We start from the raw sequence: 15,617 nt of genomic DNA on the forward strand, positions 1-15,617 counted from the left end.
GTGAGGTCATCCAGCGCCCACCTCTGCTTCCTGCTACAGTGTGGCTTCTGCTGTTCTGGGCCCCTCCAGGGCCCAGCGGCCTCAGGCACCCCTTTGGTAGGCGCCCCAAAGCTGCCTGCTCATGGTGCCCTCCCCAGGGCCTTCGCGTCTGCCGTCCTCCCTCTACGTGTCTGAGTCCAAATTCCCCCTTTTTCATAAGGACACTATTGGATTGGGGCCCCCCTAGTGATCATATTCTAACTGGACGACCTCTGTAAAGACCTATCTCCAAATAAGATCACAGGCCAAGGGACTGAGGGCCCGACATATTTGTGGAGGTGGGGGACAAAGTCAGTCCATGACACACCCAGAATCAGCATGTCCATCACCAATGTGCCGCCTCCCCCTAAACTTCCTTTGTGCCGCGTTTCTTCAGCTCTCCCGAGCTCATCTTAGCCCTTCTCCTCCCCTCACGCCCAGCCAGGTCCCACCTGCCATCAGCTCTCTTCAGCGCCCCCTGGCCCCCGCAACCACAGGGGCTGGGCGGGGGACAGCCTGCGCCAGCCTCGTCCCCGTCTGCCCGCGGTGCCTCAGCGCCGGTCTCTCAGCTCTCCATCCCCATTTATCTCATATGCCGCTGCCACATTAATCTTCCTAACAGCCAGCTCTGACCCATTTCCCTCTCTAAAGAGGGGAAAAAAGAAAGAATTAACTCCAAAGGCCCCTCTTAACTTACGAGTTAAGTCTAAGTTTCGGGCCCTGGCGGCCTCAAGGCTCCCAGCCGCAGCCGACACCCCGCGAAGCCCCCTTCCAGGCACAGCACCCCTCCCCCCGCCTCCTGCTGTCAGTCAGGGTCGTGCCAAGAAAAGAGGCGGCCCTGTCAGAGTCTGTCCCTGAAAGGCGTTTAATGAAGAGACCAAGGGCAGGCAGGGGAAGTGACAGGGCCCAACAAGAGGGACAGACGTCTAGTGACCAGCAACAGGGGGACGCTGTTACCAGCCTTCTACCTGAGGGACACAGGGACGAAACAGCGTCCCCAGGGCCCGGAGAGAACAGGACTCCCTGAACGTGCAGCTGGGCAGCAAAGAGTGGACCGGGCGTCAGGGAAGGGAACCGAGACGCCCACGCGGCCTCTACGCCCCTCCCATCCACCCGGGCCCTGTCCGTCCACCTCCTCCGCCATCTTACCAAAATCCTGCTGCCTTCAAAACCCAGATTAGTGATCGTAAAGATGTTTTCAGAAAGGTAAAAGCAGGACTCAAATATAAAATGACATGTGTCTAAGGCTGTATGAATTCACAGCGAATGAAGGAACCACTGTGAGGTCACAGCAGGTTCAAAGGACGCCCAGAGCACAGACAAACGCATGAGACCACCGGGAAAGCGGAGCTGCGCTGCTCGTGGGCACGTGGCTGCTCAAATGCACAGCTGCCTTCCGCCCGGCGCACCTCCACTTTCTAGGGTCAGCAATCGCTGCCGTTGGCTTTCTACAGCGGACAGGGAAAACACAGCTCCAAGACAAATGAAAGGCAGGTGACCCGAATGAGCAGGTGAGGTAGACAGGCACCTGCCGTCCTTTTTTCATTGGCCATGTTTACGGTCTTTCACGACTTTTTCTCACTACTGGAAGGATGAAGGGAAGAAAAAGTCTCTTACGCTCCTCACCACCGCTTGCCCACTCACGGCCGTTGAGCACGCCCCTTCGCCTCTCCGCACTCGGTCCCCTGGTCTGCAGAGAAGTGAGTGCCTCATGCACTACATGCACTTCCCCAGGAGCCCCGGGGAGTGGGGCTGTCCCGTCGGAGGTAAGCGAATGGCGGCCGCGACACGAGGTCCTTTCATCTGACTTCTCTATAAAATCACAGAATTACGCCTGAAGTTCTGTTTCAGTCTGGAAATTCTTGGCTGTAGATGCCGCCGCCTCCATGAAGCCTTGGGCAATCACCATCACCAGACAGGGTCCCTCCTTCCCCAGCATCCTCTGCTATGACAGCAGCCCACCCCTCACGTCCACTCTGCAGTCGATGCGATAGACTCCTAGATACACAGGAGCCTCAGCACCCAGCACGGTGCTTGGCACACAGTAAGTAGTCAACCAATATTTCAAAACAAGCTAAAAGATGGAGCAAAACTACAGTGAGACACCGCCTCACACCTGTCAGAATGGCTATTTCCAAAAAGACAAATGGTAAGAGCTGGCAAGGGTATGGAGAAAAGGGAACCCTCCTGCACAGTTGGTGTGAATGTAAATTGGTGAAGCCACTATGAGAAATAGTATGAAGGTTCCTCAAAACACTAATAAATATGTGATCCAGCACTTCCACTTCTGGGTTTTTATCTGAATGAAACAAAAACACTAACTCAGAAAGACATATGCACCCCATGTTCACTGCAGCATTACTTACAATAGCCAAGATGTGGAAACAACTTAGTGTCCCTGGATGGGTGGACAGATGAAGAAAACGTGTTCTGTAAAATGGAATATTACTCGGCGATTAAAAAGGATGACATCTTACAATCTGCAACAATGTGGCTGTACTTGGAGGGCATTACATTAAGTAAGTCAGAGACAAACGCCATACAATCTCCTATGATTTTGCTTATATGTGGGATCTAAAAACAATACCAAGCTCACAGATACAAAGGACAGATGGGTGGTTGCCAGAGGTCAGGGTGGGTCACAGGCAAAATGAGTGAAGGGCATCGAAAGGTAGAAACTTCCGGTTACAAGATAAGTCAGCTCGGGGGCTGCGACGTACAGCACAGGGACTGTGGTTGGTGACACTGTCTCGTGTATTTGAAAGTTGCTAGGAGAGTAGATCCTAAAAGGTCTCATCACAAGAAAAAAAAAACTTTAGGTCTGGTGATGGATGTTAACCGGACTCATTGCAGCGATTCTTTTTACAATATATACAAATATCAAAACATTGTGTTGCATACCTGACATTAAAATATCACATATGTCAATTACATCTCAAATAAACAGATACACACACAAGACTGAAGCCGTCCCACGGGGGGGGAGACAAGGCGGGCGCTGCAGCTGGCGGGGCGACCGCGGCTCACCCCTCTCCCCGGCGCTCCGTGTCTGACGTCGGCCGGCCAATCTGCAGGCGTCCCTCAGGGATGCTGCTCTCTGTGGCGGTGGCCTGGACTCCGTGCTGACACTCTGTCCTCAGACGACAGCCCCTGTGCTGTCACAAAGCGGCGGCGGCGAAACTGGATGCCTCAAGCCTCCCTGACAGCCATCCGTCAGCAGCAATTCCTCTCCGCCTTTCGCGTGTCTCTGAGTCAGGAAGAAACCTCTGCCCACGTGTCACTGAACCTACAAGCAGAGCTTGTAAGCGGATCATAGTTCCCAACCGTGGGCACTCTCCGTGAAGACTAATCACGTCAGCGCATCCAGGACCAAAGGGGACAAGAGGGGACGGTCTGCGACAAGGAGAGCGGGAAGAGGGCAGCAAGGGTTACCTCCAGGGAGAGTGTGCGCGTCTTTCTGCCAGGTGCCCCATCACCCTCCAACCCTGTCCTTCTCTGCCCTGCAGGCTCGTCACTGTGTGAGTCTCTGAAGCACATTCTTTAAAGTGCTGACTGATCCTGGCTGGTGGCTTGGTTGGTTGGAGCGTCATCCTGTGCATGAAAAGTTTGGAGGTTTGATCCCTGGTGAAAAAAAAGGTACCCAGTTTGGGCATCCTGAATTAAGATAACCTAGCAAACTTCGCACACAACTGCCCTATTCCGTGTTTATCGTCTAAAATACGGTCTCACAGACTCAGGTCCTGAGGGCCTGCCCCGCGGCAGACGCCCTGCGGCAGAGGCTCTGAGCGTCATGCGACTTGGCCAGCTGTGTTCCCACATGGAGAGGCGTGGCTCCCAGTTTTCCTCCTGCTTTAAAATACGTTGGTCTCTAGGGACCTGTCTGTCCTCCAGAGCCACCCAGCTGGGTCTGAAGCCACAGCCCCACTGGCTGCGCCTACAAACGTTGGGGCCAGGACGGGACCTCTCAGCACCCACCTCTGAGGGGCTTTGTGAGGATCCCATGAGCAAGTGCACGTGAAAGACGTAGCGCAGACCTACTGCTCAGCACATGTAAGTGAACCTACAGGAACTAAAGTCACCAACAGGTGGCCCATAACTGCGTGACACAGCTCTGGGCCGAGCCTCCGGAGGGAAGGTCGCCCCTCAGGGCGGCCCTCATACCTCGGGCAGGAGGAGGGCTTCTGGCAGCTCCGGGGCTGCTCGGAGGCGCCCGCGCCTGCCCCAGACAACCTGGAAGGCCACGTGGACACCAGTTCCCTGGTTCAGCTGTGCCTCTGGCCTGGCCATCCCGAAACGGATCCCTCCCAGCCTGCCCACCACTGGACACTGGCACCTACTCTGTGCAAAACCAAACCAAATCCCCAAGGCCTGGCGGCGGCCACAGAAACCAGGAGTCCCCTGCTACCCAGCAACTATTCTCATACAACTTCACTGTAGGGTCAAAACTTGGTAAAAAATGCATAAATAAATATGGGGTACAAGAGTTCTTTTGTGTGTGTGTCCAAAATTTCATCATGAAAATTTATTTGAATGTGAAGTAAACACAAACTCCAGTGAAATCTAAAAGAAGTTAAATCATAATTCCTTTTATTCTGATAACCAGAAACCCATTGTGGAAAATAAGTGGGCAAAGCTTTTTTTTTTTTTTTCACTTTTATTTATTGATTTTAGAGGGAAAGGAAGAAGCAGGAGATGGGGACAGAAAGAGAGACAGACCGACATCAATTCGTTGTTCCACTCATTTATGCGTTCGTTGGCTGATTCTTGCATGTGCCCTGACCAGAATAAATCCCACAACCGTGGCGCATCGGGACGACTCTCTCACCAGCTGAGCTTCCCAGCCAAGGTTGAGCACAGCTTTTAACAGCTATAAACTCAGTGTGACATGTAGTACCTATTTTAACAGTGTCCCAACTTACTCAACACTAAGGATTTGATTTTTCCTGTAATTCATCCTTTTCCTTTTCTGGTTTTATTTTTTTTTCCCCTGGCCTCTCAAAATATCTTTCACTTTGTATCTCTGGTTATGTATTAAATATGAGTAAAATTCATGGGTTTATGTGAATACTGTGAGTCAGATTATAAATTTGGACAGAAATAAAACAACTAAAATTTCCATCAGCAGCAGAAAAAATAAGCAAAAAGGTTTTTAAATCACAAACTTTTTAAGTAAAGGAAAAAAAAAGAAGTGTTAGCCCTGGCCCCAGTAGCTCAGGTGGTTGGAATGTCATCCTGATGCACCAAGGTTGTGGGTTCAATCCCCAGTCAGGGCACAAATAATAATCAACCAATGAATGCATCAATAAGTAAAAAACAAATCTCTCTCTCTCTCTCTCTCTCTCTCTCTCTCTCTCTCTCTCTCTCAGAAAAAAAAGGTATTAGCATGATGGAACATAGAGTTGCTCTTCCTGCCACGGTGATGGGGATGTGAACTGTGTACCTTGCTGGACCACCACGTACATTTCCCCTGCACACTGAAAACTGTGTGCCCAAGGGCAAGTGTGTACGCACCGTGCCTACCGGGCACCTCCTGCCTCAACCCTCCTCTGGTCCAGCAAGGGCCCGCCAGCCTCTGAGCTCCTCCAGCACTTTCTGCTGCTCCACACCCGTGGCCTGGCTCCCAGCTGGAGCAGAGGTTTTTTTCAGGTAAACTGGTGAATACTGACCACCACAGAACGGCAGTAGGTAGCTGTGCACAGGCAGCCAGGGCGGTCCCACAGAGCAGAGGTGTTGGCAGCCCTGCCCGCTCCGGCCCTCGGCGTGGAGGCGTGCTGTGCTCTGCTCATGAGCCCACAGGCAGTCCTGCTCCTCTGGGCACACCACAGGCATGACAAGGAGAGCTTCATATTTCTGCATCTTTGCAGAAACCTCACTACGGAACTTTGATTGGCCCCCAGAACCGGGAAACATGCCTTCCCTCTGGGCTTGGAGTTCAACTGTCATGTTTTCAGAAACTCCAGCAATGTGGGCACGTCTTCATCAGCCCAAGTGATGGCAAAGTCTGGAGAGGCACCTCAACGCTAAGGCCACGGGCAGGACCACGGACAAGGCCACTGCAAGTTCAGTTCCTGGGCCTGACTCACTCCAAGGTCAAGGAGTCATTGCCCTCGTTCTTCGAAACGGTCTGGGTCTGGCTGACCCGGGGGCTCTGCACACATGAACAAGCTCCGAGAGAAAAGCCCCTACCTCACCTTTGCCGAAAGAGTTTTCACAGGACCTGCCACCCCCAAGTCACGGCCACCTCTGGGCAAGTCCCCATCCCAGCCTTCTTCCCATGGACAACAAAGGCGGAGGAGAGAGGATAAACATGTGCCACAGCAGCCCCCGTGTGGCCCGGGCCTCGTGGCCACAGGTCCACGTCTCGGCAGAAATGCCAGTTCTGACTGGAGCCCCAACACTCCGACTCACTTAATCCTTCACAGACTGCCTCTCCCTCCTCCACTCTCTTGCCTGGGTGACTGTGACTGACGTCTGTCCTCAAGTCCCCTCCGAAGCCTGAGAGGGTGTCCTCCCCACGGCCCAGGAGCCGCTGCTACCCCCGGACTGGGCCCCCACATGCCGCCTCTGCCTCCTCTCAAAGTCGGACCCCACCTCCTCGTCTGCCTCCAGGAGGGACCTCACTTCCACTCTCCTGCCCCCGCTTCCCTCATCAGACTCCTTCTTTCTCCATTTGAACACCATCAAGTGACCTTCACAGCTGCCGGGGGGAGGACAGAGGGACGACTCTCCGGCCTGCCTTCCATTAGCCATGAGACTGCTCTCGAGCCTGACCTGTAGTCAACACTGTGCTGAGTATCATGGGAAACTAATGCTCCTGACACGGTCCCAGCCTCCATCGGGAGTGAGGGACCAAAGTCGGGACCACAAGTGAGTGATGACGTGTGGATACTGGGCAGTTCAAGACGCAGTCGGAGGACAGGAAACCGAGACCCCAGGAGGGGTCCGAACCTCCGTGCAGGACGGGGCTCGGGTCGGATATCAAACCCCAGACGGTGGACGGTCAGGAGCCAAGTCACAGAGTAACGCTGATGTGACAGGACGCGGGAACTGAGGCACGGTGGCGTGAACACGGGGTTTTAGGAGGATGACAGCAGCAGCAGAACCCAAGGTGGGGGAAGGGGGAGGACAGAGATCACACCTGGGCTAGCGCGCCAAGGAGAACAGGGCAGAAGGTGACGGCCCATGAGACCCAGGGGGCAACAGAGCCAAACTAGTCTCTGAGCACCAACCACAGGTCAGGCACTGAGGTGGGCCTTTCACATAAATTCTGTCACATGATCTTCAAAACCCCTTGGAGACGGCCAACAGCACCTTTATGTTATAATGGAAATTTAAAATGTTTCTTGACTCCAGAAAGCTGCGTGCTGGTGGGTGCTGGTCACAGGCTCAAAACTTCTACAGTTCACGATCGCGCTGGGGCTGCTGAGCCAGAGCCCCTGGCCACAGAGCCTCTGTGAGCGAGGGCCACGTGAGCTCAGGGCAGCGTGTCCAGAGGCGGGAGCAGGTCCCACGGAGGCCGTGGGGGGCTGGAAATGAGGGGTCAGGCTGCCAGATCTACAGTGGTTCTTCTCCAGAAAGGAAGAGCTTTGGGGAAGTCCTCGCCATCTCTGGCGCTGAGAGCTCCAGGAAGTCGCTGCGAGGCGTTTCACACTCTCGTACTCCGCAGATCCCAGACTCCACGGCCCGAATAAGCTCACGAAGGCAGCAGAGGCAGAACAGGAAATAGGACAGGATGTTTGGGGACAGCCCAGACTTGGAGTGGATGGAGTAAAAAGAACCCCAAATAAGCGTGATCAGAAATGTACAAAAATAACTCAGACTGCACTGTGTCTCCAAAGCCAAAGAGAGGAACTTCACAGAGCGGGGCGAGGTTAGTGGAGTTTGAGGATCTAAAGGAGAAGGGTGGAGAAGAGCACTCAGGTTCGGAGGAGGAGGTTCCTGGTCACCCCACTACAGCGGCTTTAACAGGAAAGGGAAGCTACATAAGGATTTCAAAGAGAGGTGGGGGGCTGGGGGGCCATGGGTAGAAACCACACCTGGAGCAGGAGGCAGCTGAATGAGGCACCAAAGGAATTTGAAGACGGGAGACATCAGCACACTCCCAGGTCCACCGGAAGGGACAAGGGAGAGGCGGGCCGAGGAGGCGCGGACCAAGCCAGGCTCCTGTCCCGGGATCCAGGACACACGAGGGACTGCCACTCTGGGAGGGCGGAAAGAAGTCTCCTCACCAGGGGCTGAAGGACATGAGGGTGGATGTGGCCAGTGCGCCCTGTGAAGGTGAAGATGAGGTCAAACGAGACAAGTGGGCTCGAATCCACCCCGTGAGGGAGAAAGAACAGTGAGCTGTAAAGCACTTTACTGACAGACCTTCAGAGATTTCCACATACTCTGATTACTCTATATTGCTGCACCCCCAAAAGTCATATGTGGAAACCCTAACTGCCAATGGGGGCAGTGTCACTTAGAGGTGATTAAGTCATGAGGGTAGGACCCCCATGAATGGGATCAGCGCCCTTCCGTGTTGAAACACAAAATGGTGATTTCTCCCAGCCCTGTGCGGGCACACCAAGGCTGCCACCCGCAAACCAGGAGGAGGCCGTCGTCCCACGCGGGCCCTGCCGGCACCTGGATCTGAGACCCCGCCTCCGCCCCCCCCCCCCCCCCCGCCGCCCCGCACCCCCGCCACCACCCAATTTTCAGAAGGGTGAGAAATGCACGTTTGCCGTTAGAGCCCGCCAGGCGGGGGCGCTCTGATACAGCGCAGCACCCGGTCCTTGCAGCGCGTGGAGCCTTGGCTTCCCAATCGGCAAAATGACGGGGAGGGCACCAGGGCTGGGCTGGGGGCCTGTTCCGAGGTCTCCTCCTGCCCTGACATCCTCGCGTTTCCACGTGTGCTTCCCCCTCACCGCTCACTGCTCCGTGCCAGCTTCTGAACCCTTCCTTCGCAGTCACGACGACAGCGGCCGCCCCTCCCGATGGGATGCCGCTGTGACACCGCTTCGGGCCATGCCGCCCGAAGGGGTCCCGCCAGTGCTCTTCGAATCATTCGGTAATGGAGCCCGCGCGGGGCCGGAGGCCCGCAAGGCGGCCGCCCTGCCTCCTGCGGCCCCCAGCTGCCTGCACAGGCCCCGCGGCCCAGCAGTCGCCCTTGCTTTCCGGGCACCACGGCCCTGGTGAAAACACTTAGATGCAGCCAAAGGACGAGGACGAGGGAATGCCGAGTAAATCGGTGTCCACGTGTTTTTTTAGATCCTGCCTTTCCAGCCACTATGAACACGCCAATTTCCAGGTTAAAAAAAAAAAAAGGTCTGATGACATAAGTGTAGGTGGGCTTCCCATCAGTCCCTTGAAAAAATGCCACAGGGCCTACCTATCTCGAGCTCCTTGCGCTCCATTGTCAAGGGAGCGAAGGGCACATTCCCACTGCTCACGCAGAGCTGTCGCTTGTCCTCTGTGACATTCCCACATCCTGTTTGCTGAAAACCTGAAACATGCCAGAGCCGCTGATAACACAGCCGCTCCCCACCCCCCGGGGAAGGACACTGGTCAGGGATCTGAGCTGCCGTCTCGGTTCTGCACCGCTGAGCACTGACCCTGTACGATGAGCCATCCTGTGCCTTCACCACCGGGGATGAGTGCTCCGGCCCCATCTATCCAGGCCTGTGCTTCGGCCTCTGCACTTTTGACTGCTGCTATTAATTGCTGAACACTTTCTAAGATGCTTCCTATCACCATCGAGCAAGATGCATAAGCACTGAGAAGAATGTGCTGTCAGACAGCTAATCCTGCAGAGGAAAGCTAAACAGCATTCCCTCGGGAGCAGGATGGACTCTGCAGCCAAGACTGTTTTACATCTCAATCTGCACATAAATACCAACTACAGATCGGCAAGCCCAGAGAGTGACTCAACTGCGCCTACACAAGCGAAGGAAAGGCCCCGCACTCGGGAAAACCAGCCCTCGACCAAGGTCACTTTACATCATGCTTTTCTTAAAGTCAAGGAATTCCTTCTATACACTTCATTAAGGTTGCTTGGGGGAAAAGGAGGCGTGTAACTAAAAATATCCATGTTTTTAAACAGCACATCACAGTCCATTGCTACATTGCTTCCAAATCATGGGTGTGTTTGGATGTGACAGTAAACAAACCCATTATGAGCTGAGGGCATATTTCACGATGGCATTCTTCTAAGTGTCCCGGCACATCCAGAGTGTAGCGAGCTTGCTCTCCATTTCCCTCAAAGATAAACACAGCAGAGTGCGCGCCGCCCGCTAAGGGGGCCGTGGACTCCAAGATGAGCATTCTTCTGCATAACCACGTCAGAGTATCAGCCAACTCAGACCACATACTGGAAAAGAGATGGCGCACGGGCTAAACACAGACAAAACTCCCCTTCACAAAGAAACAATTCACAGCAATGCACGGAACTCATGCGCACAGCCATTAACAATGCTCATGGGACGCTGGCGTCCCCAGAGTCTGCGGCAGGCGGCAGTGCCGGCCCCAGCGCTAATGGCGGTTGGGGGTGGGGCGTGGACTCCTGTGGCACCCATCCGGCATCATCACAGGCCTCAGGTCCGACACTGCGCGGCTGGCCGAGCACCTGCTGAAGCCACTGCCCACGGACAAGCTGATGGAGGCCTGGCCCTTCCTCACGGTGGCGTCCCACCTGCTGCCCTTCTTCCACTGCCTGGGGGCCCCAGTGTTTGCGCCCATCAAGGCGGACATACCTGGCAACCTTACAACAATCAAAGCTGAGTCTGACGCCGACCCCGCCCAGTTCTAGGCCCTGCGGAACACCCTGGAGGCGGAGGATGAACCGTACGGAGCAGAGTCGCCCAAAATAGGGGCCATATCGGCGCTGATGTGGCTGAAAAGAGGCTTGCGTTTCATCTAGTCTTTCTCCAGAGCATCTGTGTGGGAAGTGGGGCAAGAATCGCCCAGCCTCATCTGTGTCAAGACCACCAAGGCCTCGGAGCTGGCTGGGGAGAGGCCCCAGGGCCGGGCCTGCAGATCCTCCAGGCGGCGCTGTGCGCGGCACCCTGGGAGCCCGACCTCCTGGACGTGTGCCCCACGGGCCAGGACCTGAGGAGGGGGAGTGCCTGGTGAGGTCTGCCTGTGCTGGTCACCGCATGGCCACCGCTGACGTCACCTACGAGCTGTACACCAAGACGAACGCCAGCCCAAGCGCACGGCGTAGGGCGCCCAGCGGCGGGCACCCCGGCCGCCCACCGCCTGCGCGCAAGCAGCCGCTCGCAACAGCAGACAAACCCGAATCACCGGGAACGAGCCGGCGGCCGCCCGGGCCCGCGCTCCCCACAGCGGCCCAGAGTCTGGCCGGGTCTGCGGGGGCCAGCCCTGGTTTTCTAAAAGTCGTTTTTGGGATCTATCCTAATGGAGCAATAAATAGCAATCCTACTTCAGAATCACTTTTGAGCTTCACAACAGCACAGACCTACTGTACCTTCCTGTCAGTGTGGTGAAAGTCAATTAATGTTGCTAATAAATCAGGGCCTAGGGTTCTTTGACTTGTTCCCCTACGCAGAGTGTAACTCTGGGGGAGCCCTGTCATGCACCTCACTGTGAAAGTGTGTGTCCTAAGAGCCTGGACCAATGATGTCCCAGGCATTTTAAGGACCACAAGGAGTTTGATTTGAAATTACACAGGACCCCACTGTGGGATAAACAGAAAACAAAACAAACGCAAACTGGTGAGCGCTGGCCTGTGGCTGCACAGCCGGACCTGGAAACGCGGGCCCCTGCATCTCCTCGCGCCTCCCCCTCCCCACCCCCCGCAGCTTTCACAGCTGAAAGGAACCAGCAGGCCTTTGGTGGCCCTGACCAAGGGGGCTTTATTTCAAGGCTGTCAGGCACAAATAACTGATCAGAGATGACTGAATTTGCCTTCTTCTGCATAATTATTTTCTTCAGGGGGAGCTTGTCCAACCTAAGAAACCACCTACCATGTGCATTCCCTCCCAGGGAGACCCGGGAACCGGCCTCACTGCCTTCACCATCTTCCTGGCACTAAAATGAGCTGTGTTTTTTAAAGTGTTGGGGTGAATGGAGTGACCCCCAAAGAACTGATGTGTGTTAAAAACCTAGTGAGAAACAACGGGTGATATTTCTGCATAAACTAAATAAATCGTAATAAATAAATCTCTATTTTGGAATTTTAAAAAATAACAATGATCATGGGCCAAAATGCCCCCGTGAGCTGCAGTGCCCGAGTAAAATCCAAGATCACACTGAAGACACTCTAATCAGAACACAGGAAATGTCTGTCCACAGTTACTGTCCCTCAATGATTAACTGTTGGATTTTCTTTTTTTAAGTGCCATAGCTTCATCCATAATCTATAGCTATTTTATCTAATGTACACATTGTTGATACTCCCTGGACAATCTGCTTAAAAATAAAAGAAAGGAAAGAACTCATACAGACCAGACTGCATGCAACAGAGGAACAAATGCCCCAGAAAAAAGAGAGAATTTCCTGTAGGAACTACCTTCTCTCCCTCACTAGTCCGTGCACATTTCTGAACCACTAACACTCTCCGATGGAGGGAATGCGGCTAGAGGGAGCAGGGCAGGGCAGAGAGCCTGGAAGAGGGTTTGAGAATTTCCATATTAAAAGCGTAAAATGTAGAGGAAAGGCCTGTTTTCCTTTTAGATGTGGATGCTACACCCAAAAAAATCCCCTCCTCCCCTGCGCTGCCTTGCTCAAGGTCATTTATCATCAGCACAACCACCTACCGCGCTTTATTAAAAGAACAGCCCCAGCCCGGGGCTGCCAGATCTCCACCGGCACCCACTTATCGGAGGTGTCGGTGTGGCTGACAGGCAGCTGTCTGGGCGCACAGACTCGGCATTGCTTTATATGTGCAGACCCCTTCAGCAGCGCGTGACCTCGGTGCCCATTAAGTATTCTGATAACACCACCTCCCCGAGCTTGGCTGAACATTGAAGGCTGCAGGAAGCCCTTGAGTGCGTGGGGCCTCCCAAATATTCTAGCTAACTTTGACCCTATGGAGCTTGGGGGAAATGATTTTAAAAATTATACAGTAACTAAATATTTTGCCATTTGAACAAAAGACTTCATAGTTTTAAGAAACATCTTTTCACGTGTCTTTTAATATTTCATAAAAACCTTACAGTTTTCCACTAAATAAAATGTATTACTAGTAGGCTTAAAATCCTCCCCCCGACAACATTTTAGCGAACAGGGTCTTTCCAGCTAAGTCTTGGGCCAGCACTGCTTCCAAACGCATATGTAACAGTGTGTAACACACAGCCATGAGGTCAAATCGTTGGCCTTCTGATGTGTACTCTGGATTCCAAAACCTTTCCAAAGGCTTTTCCCCGCTTAATGCAAAAATGAGTGCCAAATAAAAAAGAAGAAGAAGAGGAAAACACAGTTGCTTACAATGTTCTTGGACAAATGTGCTGTTTTCAGTTGCTTAGCACCCAAATCCATCAAGACTATTTTCACACCTAAAAGTTACCTTACAGCTAATGTTTCAAAAATCTAAATATCTCTATGACTTCCTGCGATTGTGAAGGTGACTGGAACTGGGAGTTGACATCTTTTTCTCCGTGAAGGAAAGAAGTGGCAGCAAAAGATGCGGTCCTGGAAGGGCTTGGGAGAGCCCTGTCGGGGAAAAAACCTTCAGAGAGGAGGACGGAGCGGAGGGAAAGGCTGAGCAAATGCTAACTAGGTTATTCTCTGCACCGAGGGAGAGGCTGTGGGTCCCCGCTGAGGCGAGCAGCGCCTCCGCCTGCCAGGGGAGACTCTGCAGCGAGCCGGAGCGGCGAGGACGGAGCGGTGCCAAGAGGCACTTACTGAGGAAACACGGTCCTAGCGCTGAGCCCACCTTTCCCGGCTGCTACCGATGTGAAAATTCCGGGCAGCCCCCTGCCCTTGTGCGCGCGCGCGCGCGCGCGCACAGACACACACACACACACGCGCACACACACGCGCGCACACACTGCTGCGCTCGGCATCGGAAAGCAGTATTTAGGAAACGACACGTCCGCGAGGCCCCCGCCTCCGCAGACACAGGCTTCCCGGCCCCTGCACGTTCCGCAAGCAGTTAAGAGCACAGCGGTCACAGCACCACGGTCCAGCTTGGGACCGCGGTGACCGCGCAGGCGACCCTGTCCCCTTGCAGCTCCTGTACTGGGGGAAACCTCGGGCAACGTCCTGCACCCTTCCCGGCGGTCGCGGCGCTCGCTGCGCCAAGAGGGCGAATCCCGACTGTGCGAGAGCGCGGGGCCAGCCCGACAGCCCAAGACCTCTGGCCCCGCGCCCACGGCCGCACGGCTCGCCAGTCCCCCGGCTGCGCGTAAGGTCCCAGTTCGCCGACCGGTCCACCCAGACCAGATCCCTCCGGCTCCCCGGCGTGGCTGCTCCGCGACGCCGTCCTCGGTGCCCGAGACCGAGCCCGTGCGCCCCCGCCCGCCGCGCTCGGTGCCTCGCTGTCCACACGCGCGGACACGCAGGCTGCCTCTCTCGCTCAGCACGCACACCTGCACCGACGGGAAGGCCTCTCCCCCGCCTGCGCCCCCAACGTAGGCCCCCATCCAGTCCCCCCTGGGGCTGCCCGTCGTTCTTCCCGGGAGATACGCGCGGTGCGCTTACAGTCCGCAAGAACTGGATCTCGTCCTCGCCCTCGCCCGCATCGGCCATGGCTCCCGCCTGCTGGCCCGGCGCCCCTCGCACTGCCCCGGCTGATGCTCCTGCTGCCGCTGCGGCCGCCGCTGCCCACAGCCGGGTGGAGGGACCGGGCGCCGGGTGCGGAGCGCGGGCGGCCCCGCTGCACCACGGAGGCGGAGGCGGCGGCGGCAGCGGCGGCGGCGGCGGCGGGCGGGGCCTCCCTTCGCTGCACGGAGGGGGACGCGGGGATCCGCACCCGGCGCTCCCGCAGCGGCGAATGCTCGGCTGCCTCCCCAGTCGGAGAGTGCGCTGGGCCGGAGGCGGGTTGGCGCGCGGGGGCGGAGCGGGGGCGGCGGGAGAGCCGGCCCCTTGGTGGCAGGTGATCCGCAGCCGCTCCCCGTCGCCCGAGCCCCAGCGCCGCGTACTGGCAGCTCCGGGTATCGGGCCGGGACGCACTGGCGCGCGCAGCTCTACCTGCGCCTGTGGAGCCCAGGCCATGCACCTGCCCCTGGGCCCTCAGACCCCGCCCGAGCTCGGTGTCTGTCTTCCTGAAGGGGTTGCGACAGGAACTGTCACAACAGGGCGGGGTCCACGCGACAGTCTTTCATCTGGTGCACGGAGCGGCTAATCTCCAAGTTAAGGTTACCTAACACAGATTTTTACACTTGCATTGCCTCTACTCCCTGTCCACGTAATAATGCTTCAGCATCTAGGTTCTTGGGGGGCATGTTTTCAGAGATTAACCGCACAGCGAGCATGGTGCACGGACCGCCAACAAATCACTCAGCACACACCTCGGGAGGGCCCGTGCCCGGCACTGCGGGGCGCGGCCGACTCGAGCGGAGGTGCAGACCGCAGTTCAACAAGCAATTGCAATGAAGGATGGGATAATACCTGTACCTGTGACTCGCTGGCCAGCTCTCAACTCGAACTCTGGAACCCAT

The 15,617-nt window shown here is 55.6% G+C and overlaps 1 protein-coding gene across 1 annotated transcript in view; it reads right to left on the minus strand.

Moving 5' to 3' along the window:
* The window catches only part of RYR2 (ryanodine receptor 2), a 558,936-nt gene extending 544,209 nt beyond the window's left edge, over positions 1-14,727 (minus strand). Inside the window, exon 1 of the mRNA XM_054584705.1 lies at positions 14,659-14,727. Within this exon, the coding sequence (XP_054440680.1) occupies positions 14,659-14,706 (48 nt within the window). The 5' untranslated portion in view covers positions 14,707-14,727. The remainder of the gene's footprint in view (positions 1-14,658) is intronic.
* Between the last annotated feature and the right edge of the window lie 890 nt (positions 14,728-15,617).

The sequence above is a fragment of the Pteronotus mesoamericanus genome, unplaced genomic scaffold, assembly GCF_021234165.1.
Source record: "Pteronotus mesoamericanus isolate MK-2021 breed Mesoamerican mustached bat unplaced genomic scaffold, CSHL_Meso_final contig_120, whole genome shotgun sequence".
Classification (NCBI taxonomy): Eukaryota; Metazoa; Chordata; class Mammalia; order Chiroptera; family Mormoopidae; genus Pteronotus; species Pteronotus mesoamericanus.